This window comes from Labrus bergylta, chromosome 21 (assembly GCF_963930695.1).
Source record: "Labrus bergylta chromosome 21, fLabBer1.1, whole genome shotgun sequence".
Classification (NCBI taxonomy): domain Eukaryota; kingdom Metazoa; phylum Chordata; class Actinopteri; order Labriformes; family Labridae; genus Labrus; species Labrus bergylta.
Window position 1 is genome coordinate 1461088 of NC_089215.1, and position 27500 is coordinate 1488587.

At 41.8% G+C, this 27500-nt stretch overlaps 1 protein-coding gene across 2 annotated transcripts in view; it reads left to right on the top strand.

The window, feature by feature from the left end:
* Window positions 1–12274, top strand: part of gprc5c (G protein-coupled receptor, class C, group 5, member C) — a 13234-nt gene extending 960 nt beyond the window's left edge. Inside the window, exons 2-5 of one of the 2 annotated variants that reach the window (XM_065949926.1) lie at window positions 3327–4366; window positions 8671–8771; window positions 9508–9642; window positions 10599–12274. In XM_065949926.1, coding sequence (XP_065805998.1) covers window positions 3379–4366; window positions 8671–8771; window positions 9508–9642; window positions 10599–10631 — 1257 coding nt within the window. In that variant the 5' untranslated portion in view covers window positions 3327–3378 and the 3' untranslated portion in view covers window positions 10632–12274. The remainder of the gene's footprint in view (window positions 1–3326; window positions 4367–8670; window positions 8772–9507; window positions 9643–10598) is intronic. The other variant, XM_065949927.1, reaches the window with a different exon arrangement.
* The last annotated feature ends 15226 nt before the right edge of the window (window positions 12275–27500 follow it).

Below are 27500 nucleotides of genomic sequence, written 5' to 3' on the forward strand. Positions count from 1 at the left end.
TCTCTCTCTCTCTCCCTCTCTCCCTCTCTCTCTCTCTCTCTCTCCCTCTCTCCCTCTCTCTCTCTCTGTCTCTCTCTCTCTCTCTCTGCCTCTCTCTCCCCCTCTCTCTCTCTCTCTCTCCCTCTCTCGCTCCCTCTCTCCCTCTCTCTCTCTCTCTCTCTCCCTCTCTCCCTCTCTCTCTCTCTCTCTCTCTCCCTCTCTCTCTCTCTCTCTCTGTCTCTCTCTCTCTCTCTCTCTCTCCCTCTCTCTCTCTGTCTCTCTCTCTCTCTCTCTCTCTCTCTCTCTCTCTCTCTCTCTCTCTCTCTCTCTCTCTCTAGAGGTAGCATTGCGTAAACAATACGGCTGATCTTTAGTCTTTTAAATCTTTGGACCTTTTTGATACTAAGACAATAACAAAGTCAGAAACTGGATCGTTTAAAACGTAGCTGCATTATAAAAAGTATCGAACATTTCTGACATCATTAGTTGAGCCGCTGCTTGAACTCAAAAGATGAAAAGAAACAGATTCAGTGAGATTAGTTCTTATTGGGCACAAACACGTTGACCTTTCTTTGAAGAGCCTGGAGAGAATAAACATGTGCCCCTTTAAACCTTTAAACCCGTTCCTTCTAATCTTTATTCAGTGTACATGTGTTTGCATCGTGCTGAGGCTGCGTCCAATCCAATGCACGGTCAAATATAATTCTTCACTCTTGTAGTCATCACTGGAGAACTTTGCAGCCCTTGTAGGTCTTGGGTCTCGATCTTTGTTCAGTTTGTAAGCGATGAGATTCACGATATTTTGGAGTCTAAGAGAGAGAGTGAAGGGAACAACATGCGGGGGAACTTTAGAACTTTTATTTGAACGCTTAATTGACTTCTGAGTCATTTTCTGTCACTTTTTAAAATATGTTTGTTTGATTTTGTGTCTTTGTTCTGTCTCGTTTTGTCCAAACGACATAATTTTTCATTGAACAAATCTGATTGTTTAAAAAATATCTGAACTTCAGGTCGCCATTTTTCATGAGGGGTCTGGTGGGTCCTGAGGCTAGACCAGTTGAAAACCACTTAGGGATTTAGGGAATCAAAAGAGATCATGTGTGGTACGTTTGTGAGGTTTGGTCTGATTCTGATTATTTCCTCTCAGCTGCTGTCCGTCATTTCTATCTCTCACCTGGCGCTTTGCATTGTGGGAAACATTACGCAAGAGAGACTGGTCAGATGCAGAATGTAGATCGATGTAGACTTCTGGTTATTTTTATCAAACTGCGGATCTCTGGCATTTGTTTGCATACTGCACTTTCTGCCAAATAAATAAATAGGACTAGTATAGAACACAGTTTCTCTTCTGTGGAACATGTGGGTGTGGACTAGTTTGTGTGACTGACAGCTCCTCTACTGTTGGAGGACTTGATGACCTGTTATCATGCTTGTTGGTGCTTAGAATTCATGACATCATAACTCCTCACCATAGCTCCGCCTACTCTCATCCTGTCCCGGTCTAATCAGCCAGGATATGAGGAGTGGGTGATTAGAGGTCGCACCCTAAAACTAATAAAAACATTAGTTATAATCCACTGAATGACCGACAGTTTTCTCACAAAGACACGATCACTTTGTGCTGGAAATTTCTGTGAACAATGCAAAAGAAAGGATCATGAGTCAATCGATGTCTTTGTTTAGTTTCATTCTTCTTGCAAGTAGAAGGAACAAAGCTTCAGAGTGTCAATACAGTCTGAAGGAAAGCTCCAAGTAATCACAATATACTTGAGTTTATATACACATGCTTCACAGAAAAACACATTTCAACATGTCGCACAACAGTAATGTGAAGGAAACTTCAAGTCTGAGTATCTTTGATATTTAGCAATTTGTGAGAAACCTTCATCCTTGGGTAAAGACAAAACAAGAATATTACGTATTAAATTATTGTAGCATTTCTCAAGCGAGCTGTAAGTAAAATGTGTCCTCAACAGTAAACAGAATTTTTTCCATTACACACTGCCCTCATAATTGACCGACCCACACCATCTGGGTACTTAAAGTAACAGTAACACTTTCTTTTTTTGTTCCATCCTTTTTGGAGAGTTCGTTCATATAAGTCAGAAGGACTGAACGTTTCTTATTGATTTGCCTCAGAGACTGTCCTCAGTGAAATTCAATCTGACAGGAACAAAAAAGAACCGTCCAGATGAGGCAGAAAGACACGACCCGGGCTGTGATGATGTTAGGAAGCAGATAAAGATTCACTCTGAGTTTTGGACACTAGGTTTTAAAATGTCCTTTACAGAATCAGAATCAGAATCAGAATCAGAATCTGGGTTTACTGCCGAGTACATTTACACATACAAGGAATTTGACTTGGTGTATTGGTGCTAAACAATTAACAAGGAAATAAAGCAGAACTAGCATCAACTTAAATAATACAGAATAAGAAGCTATTACAATATATAACATAGAATTTAAAAAATACAAAATACAAAATATAAAATATAAAATATAAAATATAAAATATAAAATATAAAATATAAAAAATAAAATATGAAATGTAAAATATAAAAATATAAAATATAAAAATATAAAATAAAATGTAAAATGTAAAATGTAAAATGTAAAATATGAAAATATAAAAATAAAATATGAAATGTAATATATAAAAATATAAAATATAAAATATAAAATATAAAATAACAAAATATAAAATAAAATGTAAAATGTAAAATGTAAAATATAAAAAATAAAAAATAAAAAATAAAAAATAAAATATGAAATGTAAAATATAAAAATGTAAAATGTAAAATATGAAAATATAAAAAATAAAACATAAAAATAAAAGATAAAAAACACAAAAGGTGCAATGTAGGAGCTGTGCAGTGGACTATGAGAAATCTTAATGTGTGTAACTACTCACAGAGTGCATGTAAGGAAGATACATTTTTAAAGTCCAAACAGTATTTACACTTCCACTTTCTGCACCAAAGGTTTAACAAACCTTCACCTCATTGATCCTGGCTCAGTCGCATTGTACAGAAACAATATTTGTCCACAGATCTCAATAATGATTAACATTCAGAGCTGGGGGGAAAAAAGTCCAGTTTCTGGGATGTGTTTGAAGAGTGCTGAGCTCTGGAAGACTCTTGCGTAACTTTTTTATGTAACATTTCAGAGTAAACGTTAATGACAAAGGTTTGCTTGGAATCCGATGTGTTTAATGACTCATGCGAGTGAACTATTTGCTTAATTGGGTGTCGACTGTATCATTATCCTGCCCTGATGACGCTTCTGAGTCTTTGTTAAGAATTCTCCACGTTAGTCTCAGACTCATTTCTGTTTGTACATCCGATCAGGTACCGTCAGGATCCAGAACGCCTCATCCACCTCTGGTCTTTCCGTGTAACCATGGCCGCCAACGTCACCCCTCAGGGTTGTGGCCCTAACCTGGACTCCCTTTACTACAACCTGTGTGACACCAGCTTGGTGTGGGGCGTCGTGTTGGAGGCCTTTGCGGCGGCGGGCGTCGTCTTCACCTTTGTGCTGTTCATCTCGCTGCTCGCCAGCATACCCTTCACGCAGGACAAGAACCGAAAAAGCTCGATCCCCCTTCACGCCTTCTTCCTCGTCTGCACCGGCGGTCTCTTCTGCCTGACCTTCGCCTTCATCGTGGGGAAGGACTTCTCCACCTGCGCGTCGCGGCGGTTTCTCTTCGGCGTGCTGTTCGCCGGCTGCTTCGCCTGCCTCCTGATGCAGAGCGTGCGGCTGAACGTCCTCGTCAGGCTGAACGGCGGGCCCCGGGCTTGGGCGCTGTGCCTGGGGGCGTTGGGGCTGTGGCTGGTGGAGGTGGTCATCAACACCGAGTGGCTGATCATCACGGTGGTGCGGCACCCGCTGGGGCCGATGAACGCCACCGCGGAAACGAGCCGAGCCACGGCCACGCCGTGCAACATCGCCAACCAGGACTTTGTCATGGCGCTGATCTACGTGATGAACCTGATCCTGGCGGTGGTGGTGGCAAGTCTAGCCGCCATGGGGGGCAAATACAAGCAGTGGAAAAAGGACGCCGCTTGTATCTTCCTTGCGAGCTTCCTCTCCGTTGGTATCTGGGTGGCGTGGATCGTCATGTACGTCTATGGGAACGAAAGAACCGGAGGCCCGACGTGGGACGACCCGACGCTGGCCATCGCCTTGGTGGCCAATGCGTGGGTGTTCCTCGTCGTCTACACCATTCCTGAACTGTGCTGTTTGAGCAGCGACGAGGAGAGCCAGCAGGACGTCGGGGAAGACGTTTACCCGACCAGAGGCGTCGGCTACGAGACGATCCTGAAGGAACAAAGCTCCCAGAACATGTTCATGGAAAACAAGGCGTTCTCGATGGACGAGCCCAACCAAGGTATGTAGAGGCTGAAATTTTAATCGAATAGAATAGAATAGAATAGAATTACTTTATTGATCCCAAACTGGGAAATTGTGGCGTTACAGCAGCAGGTTGTCCAAACACACAATGTGAGTAAAAAACACAATGTTAGCAAATCTAAACACAATATAATGTTAAATACAAAGTAAATAAACACTAAAAATATCAAAACTAAGAATGGGAATATATACAGGAGCGCAGGAGTGTAGACATATTATCAGCTCAGACATATTAAAAGCTCGTCTTTGAACTATCAGTGTCAAATGTTGTTTATTTCACCTTCATAGTTAAAGTAATCTAAGAGAAAACAGAACAGTTTGAAGGAATACCCAAACTGCCATGATGTGTTCCAACGGTTACCCTGAATCTGAGGACTTTACGATCCTAAAAATGTTTTACTCAACTGAAATGGATCCATGTTACACCTGTCTACATTACATTTGATAATTGAAACCAAATACCTCGTCCAAGCTCATCTGAAGAGACTTGATTGGCAGCATGTTTGATCCAGAACTGAACTTAATAAATTAGAAAAACTGCTGCGGAAAAATGTGAGAAACCACTCCCTAAATCAGTATCTATATATGATTTCATTTCATTTGTTTTATTTCATTCTTTTTATGACATACAATGTAGAGAAATCTTTATTTATTTTTTTGCCTTTACAAAGAATGAAAAGGTGCAGGAAGAAGAAAAACTTACTTACTTACATTTACGTTCACATTTATATACGCCTCGTGTGGGTACAATCCACCACACACTTAACATAGGAAAGAGAAACAAATCATTCAGGTCAACTTTAAGAGTTGACCAATTCAACCCAATCAATTTAAACATAATTCTTCTGCCTCATACTGGAAAAATATTTTCTTCACAAAAAAGGTTTTGAGTTGAGTTTTGAGAGTGTTTAAAGTCTTTATACGTGATTTTTTGATCCAGCAGATGTCGCCCTTGAGCACCAGCATGAAACCAAAACAACTTGCGCTGCATTGTTGTGTTAGCATGCTAATGCTAGCGATCTTTATTATGCTGGTATCTTCACACTGCATGTAAATTTACCTGAAATGAGCGTGATCTAGAAACACAGTTAAGCAGTGAGTACAGTATGTTATTCTTCTTTTCTCTAGTCCCTCAATTAAACAACTGTTATACACGAGGGGAGGAGTCAGCCGGCCGTCCTGGCGATGTAAACAAACTGAAGATAGGACTCTGAAAACATCACAGACAGTGGGACTCGGGTGTTACACCCATTGTAGACAGTCATGACTCACAGAGTTATTTTCAGAGGATATACTTGATTTCTATTTAAGTGTGAAAAATCACATATAAAGACTTTAAACAGCAATGTAAGGCTCTCTCTTGACATTTCCATAATTTTACTCCATAAATTGAAACACATCTTTGTTTTAATGTTGTTCTAGAAGAATTCATCTTAAAATGAGATTTTCTCCTGTGTTCTACCTATATATGCATGAAAGTCTTTCTATTCAGGGTTAGTTGGATTTCAACACAGACACTCCTGTGATCTGAATCAGGTACCGGACAAAAGCCGAGCTGCCTGAATGTTTGCACCAAGAGTGACTTATCTACATCCACCAGCAATGTGATGGACCGGTAGAGAGCATGAAAAGCTCCAATTAACAATCAGGGTTATTCCAACAACAACAAAGAGGATATATAATTCAGCTCTTTTACACCTATTAAAGAGGACATATTCTCCCCCTTCTCCCAACAAACACTCACTTTTCACTAGATTTCCTTAAAATCTTAAAGTCTGAGCTGCAGTTTGCTCATGGCTGTTTCTAAACTGATAGCTCATGATATACTTCTGGCAAAGCAGATTGAAGCTTTGAGAAGTCCAACACTTTGCTGAGGTGTGGCGTAACTACAGCTTCATGCAAAACTCCACATATTCATGTGGCATGGTCACTCCCACTTTTGTTTGTGAGGAAATAATTAGAGGGGAGTGTGAGTTACATCACTTAGTGTGACACACAAGTCACACAGCTACCTCCCTGATTACAGGTGAGTCAAGGTCAAACCAGCGGTGTCATTGAAATGTCAACACGGGCTCCCACGCTTTTTTTTACGACCCACAGTTTCTGTAAAGAGGAATATCTGCAGAGATTAAAGTGTCACTTCTGTCCTTTTTGTTTGTTCGATAAATCACTTATCACAGAATTAGCAGAATGACTTTGCATGTGATGAGTTAAAGTTTCAAGCCTTCACAGAAAACCAGACGGGACAGATTGTCCCAAAAAAGGTTGTTTTGCATCTCTGTGATGAGCACGCAGAATTTGATCTGCGTCTGTTGAAGTCCTGAGCCCCGAACAGGATCTGACTCTGCAGTGAAAAAAGTGACAAGGATCAGAACACTGAGTGCTGCGGTCTGGTGTCCTCACAGCGCCGTGCTCGTTATAATGAGAGCTGGTGGTTGGGACGTTGGATAATCATAGATGATGAGGTGGAGAGAGCGTGGTGTGGCTGTTACAGACTGTCAGCTTTATGTCATGGTGGTGTTGAGGTTAGCAGCGCTGATGTAAAAAGTAATGGAGGAGTTTTCTCAATATTACCCATAATACACCATTAAAACGTCGACCTAATGCAGTCACAAATATTAGTCTTAGTCTCATTTGCACATACATTTCTTAGGTAACACTTATAACAAAGTCACAATGTTCACCATTAAGTCTGCAGTTTATATATGATGATCTCAATATGCTTTGCTTTCTTCTATGTGTTCGATCAGGACGTAGCATCACAATGCTGAATCATCGTCTCAGGAGTCCATTAGAAATGAATGAATGAAGTCAGATCTTCAGTTGTTTCACTTGCACAGCTCGAATACAATCACCGTCAAAAACACTCTCTGTCTCACACACATAGAAACATGCACACACACACACACACACAGAAACATGCGCACACACACACAGAAACATGCACACACACACACACACACACACACACACACACACACACACACACACACACACACAGAAACATGCACACACACACACACACACACAGAAACATGCACACACACACACACACACACACACACACAGAAACATGCACACACACACACACACACACACACAGAGAAACATTCACACACACACACACACTCAGCATCAGAAGCAAACTAGCCTAACTGTAATCATCACAAAAGGGTCTGTAGCTAGTTCCTGCCGTGTTGTCTCTTGTTCATATCTTTCATGATAGGAAGGGGATCACGCATCATGCCTGCAGGCTATCGCCATGGTGATTTCTGACAATATCAGTCAGTTTGGGCCGGTGCAATAAAGAAAAAAAATAGTCCTTAAGTTGGGAATCAGCTCATGGCTCTGCTCTGACTGTCAGTCGTACTGCAGATCAACATTTCAATTAAGACAGGAATTCGTCCGAGTGGTCGGGAGCGGCTGATCGGGCCGTGATCGGAAGAAACGACTTGGGCCTACAGTCAGTGTACGCCCGGCCTCACTTGTTCTCTAATTTTGGACGGATGAAAGATGATTTGATCAAATGCTTCTGGGTATTTTATTTAATCGATTAATAATCAAAAATAAATGCAGAGGGAGAATTCAATTCTCAGTTCTCTGTGAATGTTTCATGATGTGTCTCTGCTGTTATGAGATCTGAAAATCAGCTGTTGGTTTATGATTCAAAGCTGTCATTAGTCTTCTTTCTTAATCACTTACTCACCAGTCGACTCCTGACTTTGTTAGCTCGTTTCTTTGTAATTAATTAAAGTCAATAAAAGTCGTCGGCAGCGATTAGATTAGAAGTCTGTTTAGTCATTGTGTTCGCAGACTTTCAGTCGGGCAGTAAAGGGAGGGAGCATCTCCTCTGAATCATTCCTGTTAATGAGTGTCTGGTTCCTAACTGCATCCCTAACCACTGTACACACACACACACACACACACACTCCCACTCTGCCTCTCATTCCCATCACTCCCTGTGTTTGCGCTGTCTCCACGGCAACTGAGGTGTGGCAACAGTTTCATCCAGGGGAAAATGTTTGACACGAGGTGACACAAAGTGTGACAAAGTCATCTCATATCTCCGTCTCTGCGGGGCGTTTCCCTCAGAGCGCGGGACAGATAACGTCTCGTGGTCTTGTTATTGTGATTGAGTGCTCCTGTGATTGCGATATAAAGATTTTAAAGAGATGGTTGCCATAGGAACGACAGCACTAAAGCAGCCTAAATATATCACACAGGAGGCTTATTGGCCAAGTAAACAATGACATTTGTTTGTCTCTTGTCTTTCCATCACAGCGTCCAAGCCTGTGTCACCGTACAGCGGCTACACGGGTCAGCTGAGGAGTTCAGTGTACCAGCCCACCGAGCTGGCTCTCATCACCAAAGCAGTGGGAAATGTGAGTACACACATTTTATAAACATGGCATGAATAGTCTGAACAGCTGGTTCCTGTTACACATGGTATCCTGTGGTCTTACTGCTAGTGACGGTAACATCTGATGGTAACTGAGGCACATTAAAGGTGACATATCCTCCTCCTCTTCAACCAGTGTAAATAAGTCTCAGATGTGTGTGAAGTTTCTTGTTCTAAATCCACTCTGATCCTGTATTTGATCATGTCTATAAACCCCTCTATTTCAGCCCTGCTCAGAACAGGCTGTTTCTGTGTCTGTACCTTTAAATATGTAAATGAGCTGTGTCTGACCACGCCCCCTCTCTGGAAGGGCTCGGGTGTACTCGGTCTTTCTCGCTCCATGTCCTATTGTTTACGGTGAGAAAGCAGACTCAGAGGGCAGAACAAACACCTAGCTGTGGGAGTGTCACCCACCTGGGGGAGGGGCTACTGCTCTTTGTGATGTCATGAAGGGAAAATCTCCAAACGGCCTGTTTGAGCACACATTTTCTGAAAAGTAAAGCAGGCGAAAGACGGAGAGGATGGACTTTTCTCATCATTGGGGGGTTTGTAGACGGACTAGAGACACATGTTAGAGTTAGAGGAACATGGAGAAGTGGATTTTAACTTTGAGCACTTTCTGAAGGTATCGTAAAAAGAGCAGGTGATTGCAGACACACACCCCTCCATGATTTCTTTTTTTATCTTCTTTTCACCGGCCGTGTTGTCACTTCATGCAGCACCCTCCGGACTCGTCCTTTGACATGGTCATTCCCAGAGCGTCCACCAACTCTGCAGCCAACAGCGGGAGCAGCACCCCCTCCACACACACAGACATCGGGAACGCAGCATACACTCAGACAAACGGAAATAGCGTAGGTCGACCCCCTACTCCTCCTCCTCCTCCTCCTCCTCCCTCTTCTCTCTTTATCTACTTGCTTACCTCAAGATGCTTCTCTATTCCCCTGACTCTGTGCATGCCGGCCGTATCCATAGCAACTTCCTCTACAGGTTTTTCTATGAATCACCTCTTTGTCTGGGTTTTTTTTTTCTTCTTCTTACCTTGTGGAGTTTTAATCTCTCAAGGCCTCGTGTCTGTGACTCTTTCTGCTCACTGGACTCGCTGAACTCTTTCATGTTTCCTCTTTTTGAAACGACGCTACTGAAAATCTTTTTTTTTTTTATATATATTCTCTGTACACCAAAATGTGTCTTCTTGAAAATGTAAGTCTTAAAAAACTGTTCTTGGAGCTTTAAAGGTGTCTTTGAAAAGTTTTCTGCTTCTTTAACTTTTGCAGAGGAAGTTTGGATTCAACACAGTTACACTTGATGCAATTTCATCCAATTTTCCGGTCAATTTTGAGATAAAAATGATTGAAATTAAGACTAGTGATGCAAAATTTAACTTCTCCAGTCAATTTAGTGCCATGTCAGCTGGACTAATACATGTTGACATGCATTTTAAAAGTCAAGTTTTAGTCAGACTGACGCAGTAAATCTACTTTTTCTACCTGCATGTAAACATACAGACTGTTTTAAAGTTCCTTATTATCCAGTTATTTATATCCCCCTCATAATAAACGCTTCATAGTGTTGAAGTTTATGAGGAATTATGCAAATATTAAAGTTCACATGAAGGTGTTTTACCTTAACATTTAGCAAACTGCTCTACTATATTTGTTGTGAATCCAGACAGAGCTGCTCTCCTCAATCAATACTCAATCTGCAAATGTTTCAGATCCATTTCGATGGAAGCTGAAACCATAAACATTTTCAGTTTCCAGTGTTATGTTGCTGTTTGATTGACAGCCATGTGTCTCTTCTTCTGCAGGGGAACGGTCTGCACAGGACGTCCCAGTGGTGAGCGCGCTGCGTCTTCCTGCACCTCGTCACCAGAGCTTCCCGTGTGTCCCTTCATTTGCGCTCGCTGACTCTTTGCTTGCTGTTATGGATGTGTTCCCTAAGCTGAATCTAAGAGGGAAGCCTTAGCCCCGGACATGTGGAGGGTGAAAGCTGGATCATCACAGCTGAAAAACGAGCTAAACCAGCCTTTTGAGTGCTTAACTTTTGCAGCAGGGGTATCAGACAGTGTAGAGCTTCATTTGGAAGTCAAAGCGCGGGGGATGAAGCCTCGGCTTTGCTGCACAACAAAGACTTTTTTTTTTTGCAAACGTCAACATTCACTGAGAGCAAAAAACTTTGAGCTCCCGGCTGCACCCGGTCGCACGGATTAAGAGTGACAGTGCAGGCTGTGCTGAAGAGGAGAGCTGGACGACTGTGAGGAGAGTTTGTTCAATATATGTACACATCTTCTGCCTATGTGTACACACACACAGGCAGAAGATTGCTACTTCCCCCTGCAAACACTGTAAACAAACTGAATTACTGTCATTGCAGCCATCGCAGCCATCACTGGAAGATCCCTCACCTGCAAGGCAACACACGCTGGATACACTTCAATTATAGCTTCAAGTTGAGCTCTAAATACGAGAGACATTGTGCACGGTTGAATAATAAGAGCCTGTGTGCCTGGATTGTGAATATTCAATAGTACCCATGCAGCTCACTTCTAAATGACGCTATTTGTGTTAAATCGATGTAAATATGTTGCTAATGTGTCAACGTTTGTTCACTGCATGAAGGCACCGTATGAATATGTATATATGCATCGCTAATACTATTTAAAGCACGACTGTGTGCTGTTCAATTTTTATTCATTTGAACCAATCAAACAATAATTTAGATGGTTTCACTGCACGTCCTAGAATGTTTCTTTATTAACACAAAATAGGTTAAAGCGCCCCTGAAGTCCCAAAAAGTGACCTTCTTTTGTGTGCACAATTTTATTAAAGGAGCCATATGTAACTCTGCCCCTAGTGTTTAAAATGGGTACTGCAGTCCAGATTCTAAACATTGTAGAGCGCTGTCTCTCCCCCCTCCTGTGTGAGTCGATGCTCACACAGGTCACCATGTGATGGACACTAGGGGTGCAAACGAGTACTCGGGTACTCAGGCCTTATGTACGCTAATGTTAGGCTTTGTTGTTAGAGCAGGTACATCATATACAGAGACGACTCTTATCAGCTTTTGCATCTCAATGTTATTTTATGTAAACAAACAAAAAAATCAAACAAATTTCTGACCTTTCAGTAGATTGACAATCTACTTTACCTTTTGAGCCGAAGCCACCAACCATCAACTATCCTTCTGGGACATTGTGTGAGAGGGGAAAAACATGGAAACTTAAACTTAAAAATGTCACTTCAGATCCAGAAGCTTCTTGGCTTAAAGCGATTACATCACCACTGTACAGCCTGAACCAAAGATATGCTATTTGAAGACTGAACCACATTTCATCATGTGAAGAAATCCCTGTGTCACATGTTGTCTGTCCAGAGGAGTCACAGTAAAGTTTATTAAAATGCCTTCACTTACATTTCCATTGATTGCCGGTCTGCTGCCACTCTCATTTTTCAGTTAATAAATGTTACCTTGTGATGCTCTGAACAGTTTTTCTTTTCTGATCTAAACGTCCTCTCGATGTCAGACGATGATGGTAGTCTGAGTTTGTAATAATATACTCTATGGTCATTTCTAACGGAGGTGATGCTTGTAAACAGGCGAGGTCACACCCCAGGAACGGAGGCTATAACCCTTCAAGTGGGCGGCTTGGGTTCGAGTCCGACCTGTGGTTCCTTTCTCGCATATCATTGGCCGCTCATTCTCCCTGATTTTATACTCTTTTTGTTTTTAAAAGGCTTTATAATTGATGTTTTGATCCAGCAGATGTCGCCCTTGAGCACCAGCATGAAACCAAAACAACTCGCGCTGCATTGTTGTGTTAGCATGCTAATGCTAGCGATCTTTATTATGCTCGTACCTTCACACTGCATGTAAATTTACCTGAAATGAGCGTGATCTAGAAACACAGTTAAGCAGTGAGTACAGTATGTTATTCTTCTTTTCTCTAGTCCCTCAATTAAACAACTTTTATACACGAGGGGAGGAGTCAGCCGGCCGTCCCGGCGATGTAAACAAAGTGAAGATAGGACTCTGAAAACTCTGAAAACATCACAGACAGTGGGACTCGGGTGTTACACCCATTGTAGACAGTCATGACTCACAGAGTTATTTTCAGAGGATATACTTGATTTATATGAATTAAGTGTGAAGAATCACAAATAACCTTTAATGTCCTAAACCCCAAAAATAAATCTTAGATTGAGTTCTTCCTGTTTGGAATAACAACAGACACACATTCAATCAAGTGCATCAACTTGTTCCAACACATTTATCAACACAACCTCAACATTATCAGACGGCTGACTTCATTTAGGAAGAGACTTAATCAAGTATTCATGTATCTGTTCACGACGAATAATCCCTCAGTATCGGTTTCAGAGAGTAAAGCTCAGCAGAGTCTCGCCTGGTTCTCACCATCAGACGGCCTCACTCGGCGAGTGTTTACTCTGCGGATTCCACCGTCTGTGTGTCAGCTCATCTGTTAAAGTGTCAGCTGCCAGCTGCTGCAGTCCGGGACCATTACTCACCAACGTTCAAAAGGTACACACACACACACTCCACAGAAGCTGAGTGGTACCAAATGCAATAAAATTATTAAATTCATAAAGGAAAAAACGACCCCCCCCTCAACTCTAACTGCACATTGTTTTATGAAATCACTGTTTTTAAACCTATAACTTTATGAAATGTCTTTAAACTCTGGCTTATTATTATACTAAATTATTATTTTAAAGTCATGAACCATGCTGCCTGTGATGTTGTCGAGGACTACAGGCGCTCTCCTGGTTTCCTGCTATGCTTGAATGTTGTCTTGTTTGTCAGAATGTTATTTTTTTCTGTCTTGTTCTTGTGAAGCAAAAGACAATTTTCCACTTTGTGGACAATTAAAGTTCTATTCTATAACAGAGGGACAGCAGCTCTGTTTTGGTGTTTTCACATGATGTTGAAATGTCAAACACAGGGGGAGCTGGTAGCCTCGTGGTTAGTGCATGCACCTCATGTACAGAGGCTAGTCCTTCAAGCGGGGGGCCCGGGTTCAGGTCCTACCTGTGGCTCCTTCTCTCTCTCTCTCTCCCTGATTTCAAACTAAGAGTGCATATCTTCTTCCTCAGTCTGCTGTTTTTGCTCTGGCCTGCACCTACATGATGTGTGTATAACCTCCTCCTTTTCCTTTCCCAGTGACTTCCCATCGTACTGCTGCCAGAGTGAGATTGCTCCATGTCTGGTGGAGGCTATAGCTCTAATCATGGCAGCCCTGGCACACCTCAACCCTTTGCTACATGACCTTCAAAAAGTGGTCTTGAGACCAATCTTGAGGCCAGGACCGATTTCAAGAACTAAAACATTAGTATTAACTCATCCATTCATACGCCCAGGGACAACAGATGGAAATTAGCTAGCTAGCTAAATCTGGTACAAAGCATCTCTTCTCTTCTGAGACTAATGTTTTGTTTTTTGTACACTGATTCAAATAAACTAAACTAACACATTCACACGCTGCTGAGGAAGTAGTGGGAGCAAATCGGGGTTAGGTATCTTGACCAAGGACACTCGGGCATGTGGCTGCAGGAGCTGGGGGTCGAACCCCCGACCTTTCGGTTGAGAGACGACCGTTGCACGTTGAGCCACAGCCGCCCTAGAGCTATTACTGTATAGGACCTTACTGTGACAGATCACCACAAACTCTGCTGGTTTAACATTTATTAAGTATGTTTTATTTTGTTTCAGCCGTTGGAGGCTCATCTTATTTTTATCTCAATCACCAGCTTTACAACTTTATTAGCTTGCTGCAGGATATTATCTCATCTTTAAACAAGGACCCCTTTGACCGTACAAACACACACAGATCCGTCTCCACCGCCCCCACGCTCACATTTCATGTGTCTCTGTTAAAGCGAGGCGCCTGCTGCTGTGGTCAGGAGGTCGGGCTGTGATTTATAAGCCGCCTGACTGCTGTGGCCTGATAACCTCTGTGTCTCCTGAGGAGGTGACACCACAAAAAACTCGCTCTATTTTTAGGTTTCAGCAGACCTCAGATATCACATCACATGTGTTCTTTATCGGGGATTCCTCACTTCACATGACAGGAGGATGCAGGAGGAATAACTGTGCTAAACTCCAGCTGCAGACCAGATAAGGAATGTGAGAAGATGAATGGAAAGTCTTTTGTCGTTTGCACCTTTTGAAAGAAATCACCATCACAGTGATAACATCTGGCTGCAGAAGCTCCGCCCACAGTTTATTCAGCAGGCGGTAACATCAACGATACATCATGTAATGTTTGCAGGTCATAAGAGGACATGCAGCACTTTATTTTAAGGCTTTATTTGTATTATTATCATACAAACACTTTGGCTATGAATGCTCTTCTCTGTTTGGTGGAGACAGAGAGAACGTCTGTGATTTATGGAGGATGTTGGGGGGAGATGTTTTGAATCTGGACTGCAGTACCCACTTTGAACCCTAGGTGTCAGAGCTACATATTGCTCCTTTAAAGCTGAACCTTGTTGGAAAAAAGGTGTAAATTAAGGAACAAATGTACAAAAGAAATCTGATAATAAAATCTGATGTAAGATTTAAAATATCTTTGTCCATGACCAAATTCTGGCAGGTTAACTGAGTCATCTCAACGTCCAGAGAAGTCTCCAGGGCTCGGTGTGCAATCATATGCTCATAGGAGGCTGATGATTTGTGATCAGGGGGATTTAGCTTCCTGGAACAGCAGTGTCAGGAGAGAGACGTCTCACTGAGAGCTAATTGGTACTTGAAGGCAGCGTCTGCATCCTGCTGATAGAGCGGGTATCTGAGACACCGAGCAGTTTCAGTCCAATTAGGCAGAAACACAAACACAGAGTGTGACACAGATCAGACATGAACTGCAGTAAACTATCTGACAAGAGTGGAGGCTGCAAATGGAGCCTTTGATATCACTACATGAAGATCGTGTCCTTTAAGACAGAGTGCATCATGGACAGTGAGAGAGGTTGATGTCAATACTGCCGGCGTCTGTCAACAACAACAACATTAAACACAGGACACGATCAAGCTGCAACCTCTGGTCTTGAAATATCATGCCAATGCAGAAGTGCAAAATCCTGCAGTTCATCGAGTGTCCACTTGAGGTTGGCTCCAAGAAGTCACATAATGTTATCCATAGTTAGGCGTGTAGCTGACCTGATTGACAGGTGGGCGCGGTGTAACGGTTTGTCAGGAGGTTTAAAACCCGCCTCAGCTCCAGCTCTCAGCCTGTCGTTAGGTTGACTGAAAGTTAGACTGAGACAGCATTTCCAGCATGGAGACCGCCATCGATGGGACTCCAGCGCCCCCTGCAGGAACAGACGGGTGACGTCACTCAGGCTTCAAACATTCATATTTACAGTCTGTGATTTGGACATGCTGTGCAGAGTATACTCATATCGTTGACTCACTTTGTTGAGGTCATTTTCAATTTTAGTGGTTCTCAAATTTTCTGCATTCCTAATTTAAAAGCACCACCTTCCCTTCCTGAGAGCAGCCTCCCTCCTATCTGCACCCTGCCATGTTTTTTACCCCCTCGCCTAAACAAACAGCAGCCAGCGACGAGTTCCCATCGGGAGCCAAAAAGCTACACATTTACCACCCTTCAACTTTTCTGTTTCTCTTTGTCCCTCCGACGATGCACACCGGTATGTTTGCTCAAAGTCATTTATGCAAAGTCTGTTGTTCATTAACAGCTTTATAAGGTTTGCACAGTTCAGGTGTTTAGTGACTGAGGCGGTCATATCTTGGACCACTGATTGGTCGGTGCAGCTTTACATTAATGACACAAACACGCGGTGCATTCAAACCCGTTCATTTGCATCTACATCACAGACCTTCATGTGACCTCTGCAGCAGACTAAACAATGATTCACCAGCAGTCAGACCTCACTCAGGGAGAACACTGAGCTGATTCACAGAAGAGCACGGTCAGAAGGTCAGAGGTCAGAGGTCAGCAGGGACTAAATTCTCATAAAATCAATGTAGTTAATGTACATAACTTATAGCACTCTGCAAAATAATGCAACAAGATTTTTAGCCTGCGTTTATAGCTGCTAAACTAAAACATGCTGATGTGAAAGATGAACTCTTTGGGTTGTTTTCTATGGAAGCCCGAAGCGGACATGCATCAGAAGATTTTTATTTTACTCAGTTTTCCCATGAAAACAAGTTTTAGTTTGTTTTGTCAAGCTCCTGACTTATGTAACCTGCTTTATTTGACATATTTAACACATACTGCGATGTAACAACGCTAGTTTTCCTGTGATGATGAGTCAATTTCAGCGGTTTTCTTGAAATCTCAGGAAAGTAACTCATTGTCACAGGAAAAGCAGAGTTATCCCGAGGAAACTTGATTAAAAAAGTTAGAATCACAAGAAAACAACCTGATTTGAATTGTTAGCATGGGAGATTTGAGTAAAATAAAATGCATTGATGTGTCCGCTTTGGGCTTCCGTAATTTTTAATGCAGGGTAAAAGCACTTTTAGGTGACCTTCACGCTACACAGCTCCTGGTACAGGCTCTTGTGATATCACGCATCGATTATTGCAACTCTCTGGCTGGTCTTCCTACATGCACTATCAAACCTCTGCAAATGATAGAAAATGCAGCAGCACGACTGGTCTTCAACCTTCCTAAAAGAGCACATGTCACTCCGCTGTTCATCTCCTTACACTGGCTCCCAGTTACTGCTCGCATCAAATTTAAAACTCTGCTGCTCGCTTACAAAACAGCGACAAAAACGTCTCCAAAGAAAGGCGTCTGAGCCAACCTTCACAACAGGGTCCTAAGTCTCTGACTAAACTCTTCTCCTCTGTCGCCCCCCGGTGGTGGAATGAACTTCCAAACTCCATTGGATCTGCAGAGTAACTCTGCACCTTTAAGAAAAAGCTAAAGACCCAGCTCTATGAACACCTACTAACTTAATGATGATGGTCTCCATATTATTGATGATGATGATGGTAATGACGATGGTTTTTGTTTGATAACGACGACTTATAAGATGGTTTCTATACTGATTAGAGCTCTCAAGAACTGCCCTCAATGTTGTGCTTTGCCTCTGGTCACTTCCTGTCAGCACCTGTGTGTCCAATCAGACTCAAAGCTGATCGTTTGCTCTTGCTGACACTGTTCCCTTTTTGCTTGTGTTGTACTTACTCTCTGATGTACGGCGCTTTGGATAAAAGTGTCTGCTAAGTGAATTGTAGGTGTGTTTGTATAAGAGACATTTTGACAGCTGGCCAGTCAGAGGAAAGTAGGCACGTGGGGAGGAGGGGGCCTTAAAGAGAAAGCACCTGAAATGAAGCGTTTCAGGTTTCTTTCCTTACTGGAATATAAACTTCTCGAGAAAAGAAGCAGCATGGATGTGTGAAATTACTGTTCATTATTATTACCCTAACCAGGACCATCACATTTCCAATACCACTAGTCAAATCATATATAAATGGGTTTCCACACTCTGAAGACCAGCAGCTTGTGTCCACAGAAAAAAAAAAAAACACAGGCGTGTCTTTTGGAAAAGTCATTTTGCAAGTTTGTGTGGGTGTACACCACCCTGAAACAAACACAGATATATTAAGTCATTATCAAGTTTTTTTTCACACCTGTTACCTAGACCAGTGGCTCTCAACTGGTGGGTCAGGACCAATAAGTGGGTCGCAGAGCCATTTTCAGTGGGCCGGGAATGTGTGCCTGGAAAAAAAAAATGGTGTCAAAACTGAGGTATTAAAATAACATCTGTTTTTATTCACAATTTTCCATTAGCTCTGTTGTACTACAAAAAAGGTTAAAGATTTTCTATATCAATTTATTGTTGAGCTTTTTATTGATTAGACAACATGGGACACTTTACTGTAATAACTGTACTATGAAACACTGAAGGTCTGTGTGAGAGACGCCACAAAAGAGTGAAATTAACAAAAGAGAAAAAACTTTCATCATAACTTACATTAAACTATTCCTTACTCATTTACATAGTGTGGCTAAGCTAAGCTACTTTTACCCTTCATGGTGTCAAACTTTTGTTTTTACAGATCACAAAAAGCCCTCTTGCTACCGTCAAAAGCCATAAAAAGTGTAGAAAACAGCAAAATACAAAACAAATATTTATCATTTTATTGCCGATTTTGTGTGTACATTTTGGCCACGAAGGTGTCCATAAAAAAGATTAATGCAATCAAATACATTTTGTTGCTAGTCTTTGACATATCAAAGATTCTAATCACCATTCAACTAATAACCTTGCATTTAAAGGGTTACAATCCTGAAAATAATTGAATGTTTTGAGCAAGTCAAAAGTTCTTTAATGTAGCAGAAAAATATAAATACATTTGAGGAGGGCACAAGGGTTGGTGGTGTTGTCTTACCTTGATATACTATAGAAGAAGCTCATCACAAGTCAGGATACTGCTCTCCACTGTGGCGTGCGATCAGCATGAAGAACTCCACACTTCGTACACTTCCCTGTCAAAGTCAGTTCAATTAGAATAATAACAGCCTAAAGGGAAAAACATCCATGATAAACGTATACACGGCAGCAAAGATATATTCCAATACCGTTTAATTCATGATACACCACAAAGCATTATCTCTGTTTTAAAATAAAACTTGTAAACTATGTGGTACCAAAATATGTTTTGATTTTGTCAGTATTTCAGCCCTTGTTTTCTGGGTGTGAATTTTCAGATTTGTTTGAATCTTAAACACTTAGGGCCACGTTTAAAAAAAACAAAAAAACATTTTGTTTTATTCTCGTAAATTTACAACTGTATTATTGGAAATTTACGTCCTTTACCTGAGTAGAAACACATTGTATATCCCTGTTGACAAAAACATAACACATATTGGCCCTCACTTATCAAACGTACGTACGGCAGAAAAATGGGTGTACGTATTTTCCCTCGTATTTCTGTGTGAGGAGATAGTGGTACGTCTTCTCGTCACCACTGGATGGTTTCTGTACCAAAGCCTAAAAAAGAACCCACATCTTTATGTAGGTAATGAAATCCATTGGGATTATTACAACTGGTGACATCATCAAAGCCATAGGTGAAATCAGACAAACATTTCATGGCCAGACACAGGCCTTCACTTGTAGTGTGTCTTATAAACACTCTTACCCTGGTGAGTAGGATTCTCTTGTAGGGGACTGTTAGGGACCAAGCAGTAAGGCATGAGACACAGGAGTAAGTTTGAAGAAAAGGTAGGTTTTTATTTTACCCAAAAATAGAAAACCAAGTTTACAAACCAAACGGGCCTTGTGATCCGTCTCCAAGGTGAACTCTTGAGCAAGAAGGTAGTGCCGGAAGGACTCAAGGGCCCACTAGCCAGTGCCTCCTTCTCCACCGTCAAATATCGAACCTGTCTGGGGAACAGTTTCCGGCTGATGTAAGCGACTGGATGTCGATCATCCTGAAGTCCCTGGAGTAACACAGCTCCCAAAGCCCTGTCAGAAGCATCAGTTTGCAGAAGAAAATGTTCGTCAAAGTTTGGGCTGTGCAGAAGAGGTTGCTGGATATCACTGAAAGCTGCCACTGCCATCTCTGTCCACTGGATCTGATTGGGACTCCGAGATCTAGTCTGTGAGAAGAGCTGCCCTGTTGGAGAAATTGGGTATGAAGCGGTGATAGAAGCCTGATAGCCCAAAAAAGATCAGAGCTGCTTCCTTGTTTGTGGCAGGGGACAGGACTCTATGGCCTGGATTTTGTTGACCTGAGGGCGTACAACCCCATTGATGACATGGCCTAGGTACTTCGATAGGATGACAGTCAGCCAGGCAGAATGAAGGTGATCCAAGACAGCTTGCAGGTGTTCCTCCCACGTGTTACTGTAAATGACAATGTCATCTAGATATGCTGCAGCAAAACCAGAGAAATAACAAATGACCTGGTCCATGAGTCTCTGAAAAGTTGCTGGAGCGCTGTGAAACTCAAATGGTATTACTGTGAAATGGAAAGGGCCCCATGGTGTCCTGAAGGCTGTCAGCTCCTGTGACCGATCGATGAGAGGAATCTGCCAATAACCCTTGTAGAGATCTATTGTGGTCAAGTATTATGCCTTTCAAGCAGTTCATACATTATTGGTGTTGGATAGAAATCAAATAGAGAAATTAAATTCAGGTACCTGAAATCAATGCAGAACCTTATGCTTCCATCCTTCTTTGGTACAAGCACCACTGGGTTACACCACTAGCTCTTTGAAGCCTCGATGATCCCCAGGGAAGGCATCAGGTTAACCTCCCTCCTCAGTGAGGCCAGCAGGCGCTCAGGGATCCTGTAAGTTAATCTTCTCACAGAAGCACCTTCTCTAACAACAATGTCATGTTCAAAAATGTTTGTTCTCCCAGGATTTTCCTTGAAAACATCTGAATTACAGCTAGATCTCACCTGAAGCCGTTGGCCGCCTGATTGGTTACTGAGATCATGGTCTACCAGGTCACTAGAGAGGTAAGTATTGCTCATCCACTTCTTCTTCATCCAGCACACTTCTTATGAGCATCACTTATGTTTTTCTTTCAGGTCGCTGCACCCACTCTATTAAGAGATTTATGTGAAGTACCCTACTGGAGCGTGAGTGCCTTGGTGTGGATACCTGGTACCTGATTGACCCACGTTTCTTTAGGATTTTGGATGGTCCTTGCCAATCACTGCTGCAGTCAACAGCGTCGGTGTGGACAACCGAACTCCAGCTGAGGTTTGAATATTTAAATTCCACATCCATGATATTTAACTTGTGTAGTCTAGGCTATAATATAATCACAATGCTTTACATTCAGGTTTAAAAGAAATTGGTCGGACCTGAAAATTGCCACAAAAAACGAGTCTCGGCCTTCAAAAGAAGCAGCATGCAGACTGGAGGAGGCGAGCCGGACCCGAGCCTGAAATTATCGCAGACAGAGGAGCGAGTGGCATCCCTCATCGGCTCAGCCTCAATATCAGGCATCAGTGGGGGGGGGGGGGGGGGGGGGCACAGATGAACCTGAACCTGCACCTGAGACTGATAATAATGGTAAATATTTAATGGCCCGACTAGATTTTGTAGGCTACCCTTAATTTAAATGTGATCTGTCCGTATCAGAAAGAAACGACAAGTTGCAAAGTTTATTCATATACTTTTATTTATTTTTCAGATGATTCACTACCAGAGCTTTATTAACTGTTAATAAGTGCATAGTAAAGTATTTATTAACCTTTATAAGGCATTAATATGAACCTAATAAAGTCGTATCAATGTCAACAAACATCTTATGTTGATAAGTGGTCTATAAACAAGTTTCTTTGTGTTACTTAATATCTTACAAGCCAATTATAAATTAATTTATAGTTTAATTAACACTCATGAAGTCTTACTAATGTTCATAAACATCTTATTAATGTTTATGATGGTATATAAAGTGTTAGTACGTTTCTAATAAGAGCCTATAAATGTCTTATAAGACATAATACATTTGTTAATTATGCCTATATTAACACTAATATAGTCTTATTTGTGTTAATAAGAATCTAATAAGGTCCTATAAGTGACTTATAAGTGACTTATTATCTGTTATTAATGCTTATTACGAGCACCTTAATATAAAGTGTTACCGCTTTTTTTTAAAGGTGCAAACAGAGCTGGCCAATCTAGGAAGAGGGGTCCAGAACTTAGAATTGTATGTCATGATTTTTTGTTTTTACAGAGCATGTGTTTGATTTTAAGCAGAAATATGAGAAACTTCTTTTAAACAGTTTTCAGTTAACTCCAACAGGTTTTTTTTTTGTTCCCTCTTTCTGAAACAATCAAACACATTCCTGCCAATTCTGACAGCCTCTGGTGTGCGTCATTGACTTGTCATTTAGGAGCAGCGACACGGCCGGTGATAGGAACAGTGAAGTCTTTGTGCACTCGGGACAAAGCTGCTGCTGTGAGGGAGTCAGGAGGACATCTGAGCACCTGAACACCTCCTCACTACCTTTTTTAAAGAGTTAGCTGAGGCCACGCTGATCAGCATCTCCTGTGGTAATATATACTGACAAGTACATCAAACAATTACACTTCAAAACTCCTCCATCTCTTTAACCCAGGCAGTCAGACTCTGAGGTCATCTTTGCAGATTTTATAAATGCAGACGATGCTTAGAGACTCATTACAGAAAATAAAGTGTGTGCAGTGAAACAGAAAACATTTACTCTTTCCTGTTTGAAGGAGTGGAGGTAAGCTGTTTTCCCTGACTGTTGACACAGCTGCAGCTAAAAAAAAAAAAAAAAGAAACGTCCCCATAACACCACGACTGTATCAGAGGTAAATTACATGACGCCTGATAACACAAATCTGCACGACTCCTCTGCATGGGAGAAAAATCCTCCTCAAACATGTTCCCTCAGATTTAAAGGTCAGAAACGACATATTTGGTTTTTATCTTTGTTTGGTTTGCATTCCTGAGAAGTCTTTCCCATATATAGAGATGCCAGTGAGGTGTTGCAGAATGTGAAACAAGTTACTGTGAGGTTTTTAGTGTTTGCAGGGTTTCACCCAGATTATCAGTGAAAGGACTAATCCTTCTCATGCAGAATGCCTGCAGCTTGCTAAACTCTGTCCTTCCTCTTCTTGTGAACTAATTTCATATTATAAATCATATTTCTTTAATTTTTTTATACATCAGAGGCCAAATTCATAAACCCTCCTAGAACAAAGAGTTGTTCCTATGATGAACAACTGAGACAGCAACTGATGAAACCTGAAGATAATTCTTTGAATCATGACGTTTTCTAAGATTTTGGCCTTAAAGGAAGAATGTGCGACATGTTCCACATAAATAAATCATAAATCCAGTCTGTCCTGTGTAAATGTGTCTCTGAGTCATGACTGTCTACAATGAGGGAGAAGCTCGAGTCCCACTGGCTGTGTTGTTGTCAGAGCCGTGTTTACATGGACGGGACGGCCGGCTCCTCCCCTTGTGTATAAAAGCTGTTTTAGTCAAGAACTAGAGAGAAGAAGAAGAACATACTCACTGATTATTTGGATGTTAGTAAGAGTTTTTAGATCACACTCATTCTGTGTCAGTTTACATGAAATGCTAAGCTACGAGCTAACTAAAGAGCGCTAACATTAGCATGCTAACACAACAATGAAGCTTGAGACGAGGTCAATTTTGTCCGAATTACGGTGCGTTCTAATTCATAACTCCTTAGTGCAACATGAGGGGAGAGGGGTTGGAGGTGTGTCTCTGGAGGAGAGCGGAGGCTTCAGGATGGAGGAGGCGTGGCCTAACAGCAGTTTGTTTTGGTTTCATGCTGGAGCTCAAGCACGACATCTACTGGTTTTTGGTCGTTGCTCCAAAACAGAAACCAGCAGAGACAGAAACCAGGGACAGAGAGAGAGAGTGGGGATTGACATATGAGGAGAGAGCCACAGACCGGACTCGAACCCGGGCAGTCCACACTTAAAGACTTAAAGCCTCTGTAGATGGGGTGCGCACACCAACCCACTAGGCCATAGCGCCCACCCCAAAAAAAACATCTAAAGTTTAAATGTGAAACCACACGTTCCCAAGACCTTCAGGAATTCTCTGAGCACCCATGGGAGTCCTAAAGCTGGACTTCAGGGACCTCGGGGTCGTGGGAAATGTTCAAAAGTATCAAACTTTTATCAAAAATAGCTTTCAGTTCCCCCCTTTGAGCTTCTGTCCTTTAAGTATTTGTCATGTGGCTTTACTTAATCTACCCCTCACTCATTCTGCAAGCACAGGGCCCCTCAGGAAACGCCTGCCGGAAGGTGAAGCACAGCCCCAGGATTTCCAATGGATAAGGTGTTGAGAGAAACCTAAGCCAGTAGAGGGGCATCGGGGGGGGGGAGGACTGTTGGTGGCATTCTTGGAGTAAACGGACCCCTCGGCCTTCACGGTGCTCACATACCTGACATACTTACAGAGATTCTCTGAGTTGACCGACAGAAACAGATACCGAGCATCTCCAGATCATCTGAACCGACTGGCTTCATTTCATCACTTCTGTATTTTAACATGATGCATGTGATGAAAGGTTCCTTTAGTAGTGAAAAAATACACATCAGGATTGCTCTGTGTTTTTGCACTGTGTACGTTCACTTCAGAGGCCGTAAATATTAACGTTTGAAGCCTGAGTGGCGTCCCCCGTCTGGTCCTGCAGGGGGCGCTGGAGTCCCATCGATGGCGGTCTCCATGCTGGAAATGCTGTCTCAGTCTAACTTTCAGTCAACCTAACGACAGGCTGAGAGCTGGAGCTGAGGCGGGTTTTAAACCTCCTGACAAACCGTTACACCGCGCCCACCTGTCAATCAGGTCAGCTACACGCCTTATTGTGAATAACTCTTATCCTTCATCAAATCAAAACTGATGCGTTATAAAATGTGTGCCCATTGGGATGATAGCTAATATTTGGGGGGGCTCAGGAGGCCTCATTTCAGTCTCTGTGAGCTCCCTCTTTAAGGCCCCCAAATTGCCCACTTTCTGCTGATTGGCCGGCTAATCTGGAAGCTTTCCATGAGGGCTGCCATGGGGAGGGCTGCTCTCCAGTGCTCTGAGAAGAGGGCGACTTGAAGACGTCTTGTGAAGTTCTCGGTTTCATATTGAGGAACTATAATGCGATTTACAGAACGAGCCGTTTAGCGCCCCCTGCAGACTCATCCTGGGATTACTCCAGCATTGTTACTCTATATGTGCGTTCAAATGGGTCATAAGAGGTCGACTTTTAAGTTTGACGAGACTGCTCTGCTCTCACAGCTTCATTGCATCAACATCATTATGTCATCCCATGAGTGGAGTGAAATCTGTTCTGTCCTTGTTGCACTTAATGTGAAATATGAACCATCGAGCACACCTTGTGATAACAAAGAAACCCTCACTTGAATGGAATTTATTATGATACTGATTAAAACATTATCCCATGAGTAAGACTGAATCATTGAGTCTATTTAAACACTAATGTCTGTGTTCCTTCTCCTCCCTGTGCACACAGCTTCCATCACAGTGAGAGATTATTGTCCTTTCATCGTCTCTTTCAGGATGATATCAGCAGCCTTTTTAAAGTGTGGTCGGCTTTGTGTGCTTCAAATAAAAAGGTCTGAGTTTCTATGAAGCGTGACTGAGACTGAGGGAGAACCTCTCCTTGGAATAAAGTCACATTGTGATCGGGGCCTCTGGTGAGACAACATGCCCCACCACACACCTGGTATCTCATGCCAGGCTGAGCAGCTGCTCTGTTTCCACGCTGTGTTACCATGGAGGTGGCTTGCAAACACTGAGGTCTACGGGGACCTCAGAATCACACTCCTTCTCTATGTACCAACACACACACACACACACACACACACAAATCTCCTCACGCCTCAGTGAATGGGTCAAATAGTTAAGAAATTGGAAGGGAACAGTACGGATGTGTTTAACAAAAGACATCAAAAGAGGGTTTACTGAGAGCTGTTTCCAAACCAAAGTGTTGTGCTGTAGTACTCTAAAGCTCTCTGACTGCAGTGAGATGAAAGTCAGCAAATCTAGGTCAGTAGAAGCAGCTATTTTAAGCCTTTAATAATAGTTTCTGCTCTCATTACATGACATAAATATAACTGAAGCTAATGACAGGCATATTGGAAATTTAAATATATCAGTTTTCTCAACTAAAAGTGGGTCCAAGTCGTTGTTTCTCGGGTCACAAGAAGGTCCTGTGTCTGGTCACAGAACTAGTCCCAAATCAAATCGTATGTGTGTGATGCGTAAATCTGTATACTCCAGCAGCATTTAAGGATGTTAAATATGTATTTTTTGAATAAAGGGAAAGTTTATATCGGAAATTTAGAAAAACACTAAAGTCTCTACAACATGTTTTATTTTCATCTGGTCTTAGAAGTCCACAATGGAGTCTTAACAATTCAAGAAAAAGCTACTTGATGATGATGATGATGATGATAGTTTTGTTTGAAAATGACGATGACGATATTTAGGATGGTTTTGATGGTGAGTAGAACTCCAAAGATGAAAAAAAAAGAAAGTCGCCCTAAAAAAAACAGCAAAAACAGAACAAGTCTGAGGTACAACAAGCTGGACTAGTTATTTCTGAAGTGACTTTAATTACCGTTCAGTATTTATTCTTTGTTGCATCCTAAAACGTTGTTATTATTATTATTTTCATTATCTTAAAGAAATAGTATTTGTAAATGTATTGCCTTCATCCTCTTTATCAAAAAGGTGTGACACGTGTTTTTATGGCTGTAAGATAACTGTTGGATCACTGTCTTCATCTTCACATTCAAATGAAACACTGACACCTAGCGGACAGAGGTTAGAATTGCAGCCAGTTTAATATAACCCACCCAGGAAGTAGACTTGATTTGATTTCAGAAATAGTTACAGAAAGATATCTGTCATTTTCTTTTGTTACATTGAAAATTAATCTCAGGAACATCTTTTCTATGGTTATGACACTGTGAAGCAAAACCTGTTTATGAGTATTATTTGGTAAAGTTTGGTTTGTCTATGCAGAACAAAGATTAGAGGTAAATTATAATTTACAGACATTATGTGACACATGAGGACTTGGTAATCATTTTAATACTAATAAGCATGTGATAGAAGTAAATAATTAAAAATGAAATAAATGAGCATGGTTGTTCATATGGTAAAATTTTCTGTAGTACTCAACACAGTTCTGCTACAACAATCACTTTAGAGACTCAAATACATTT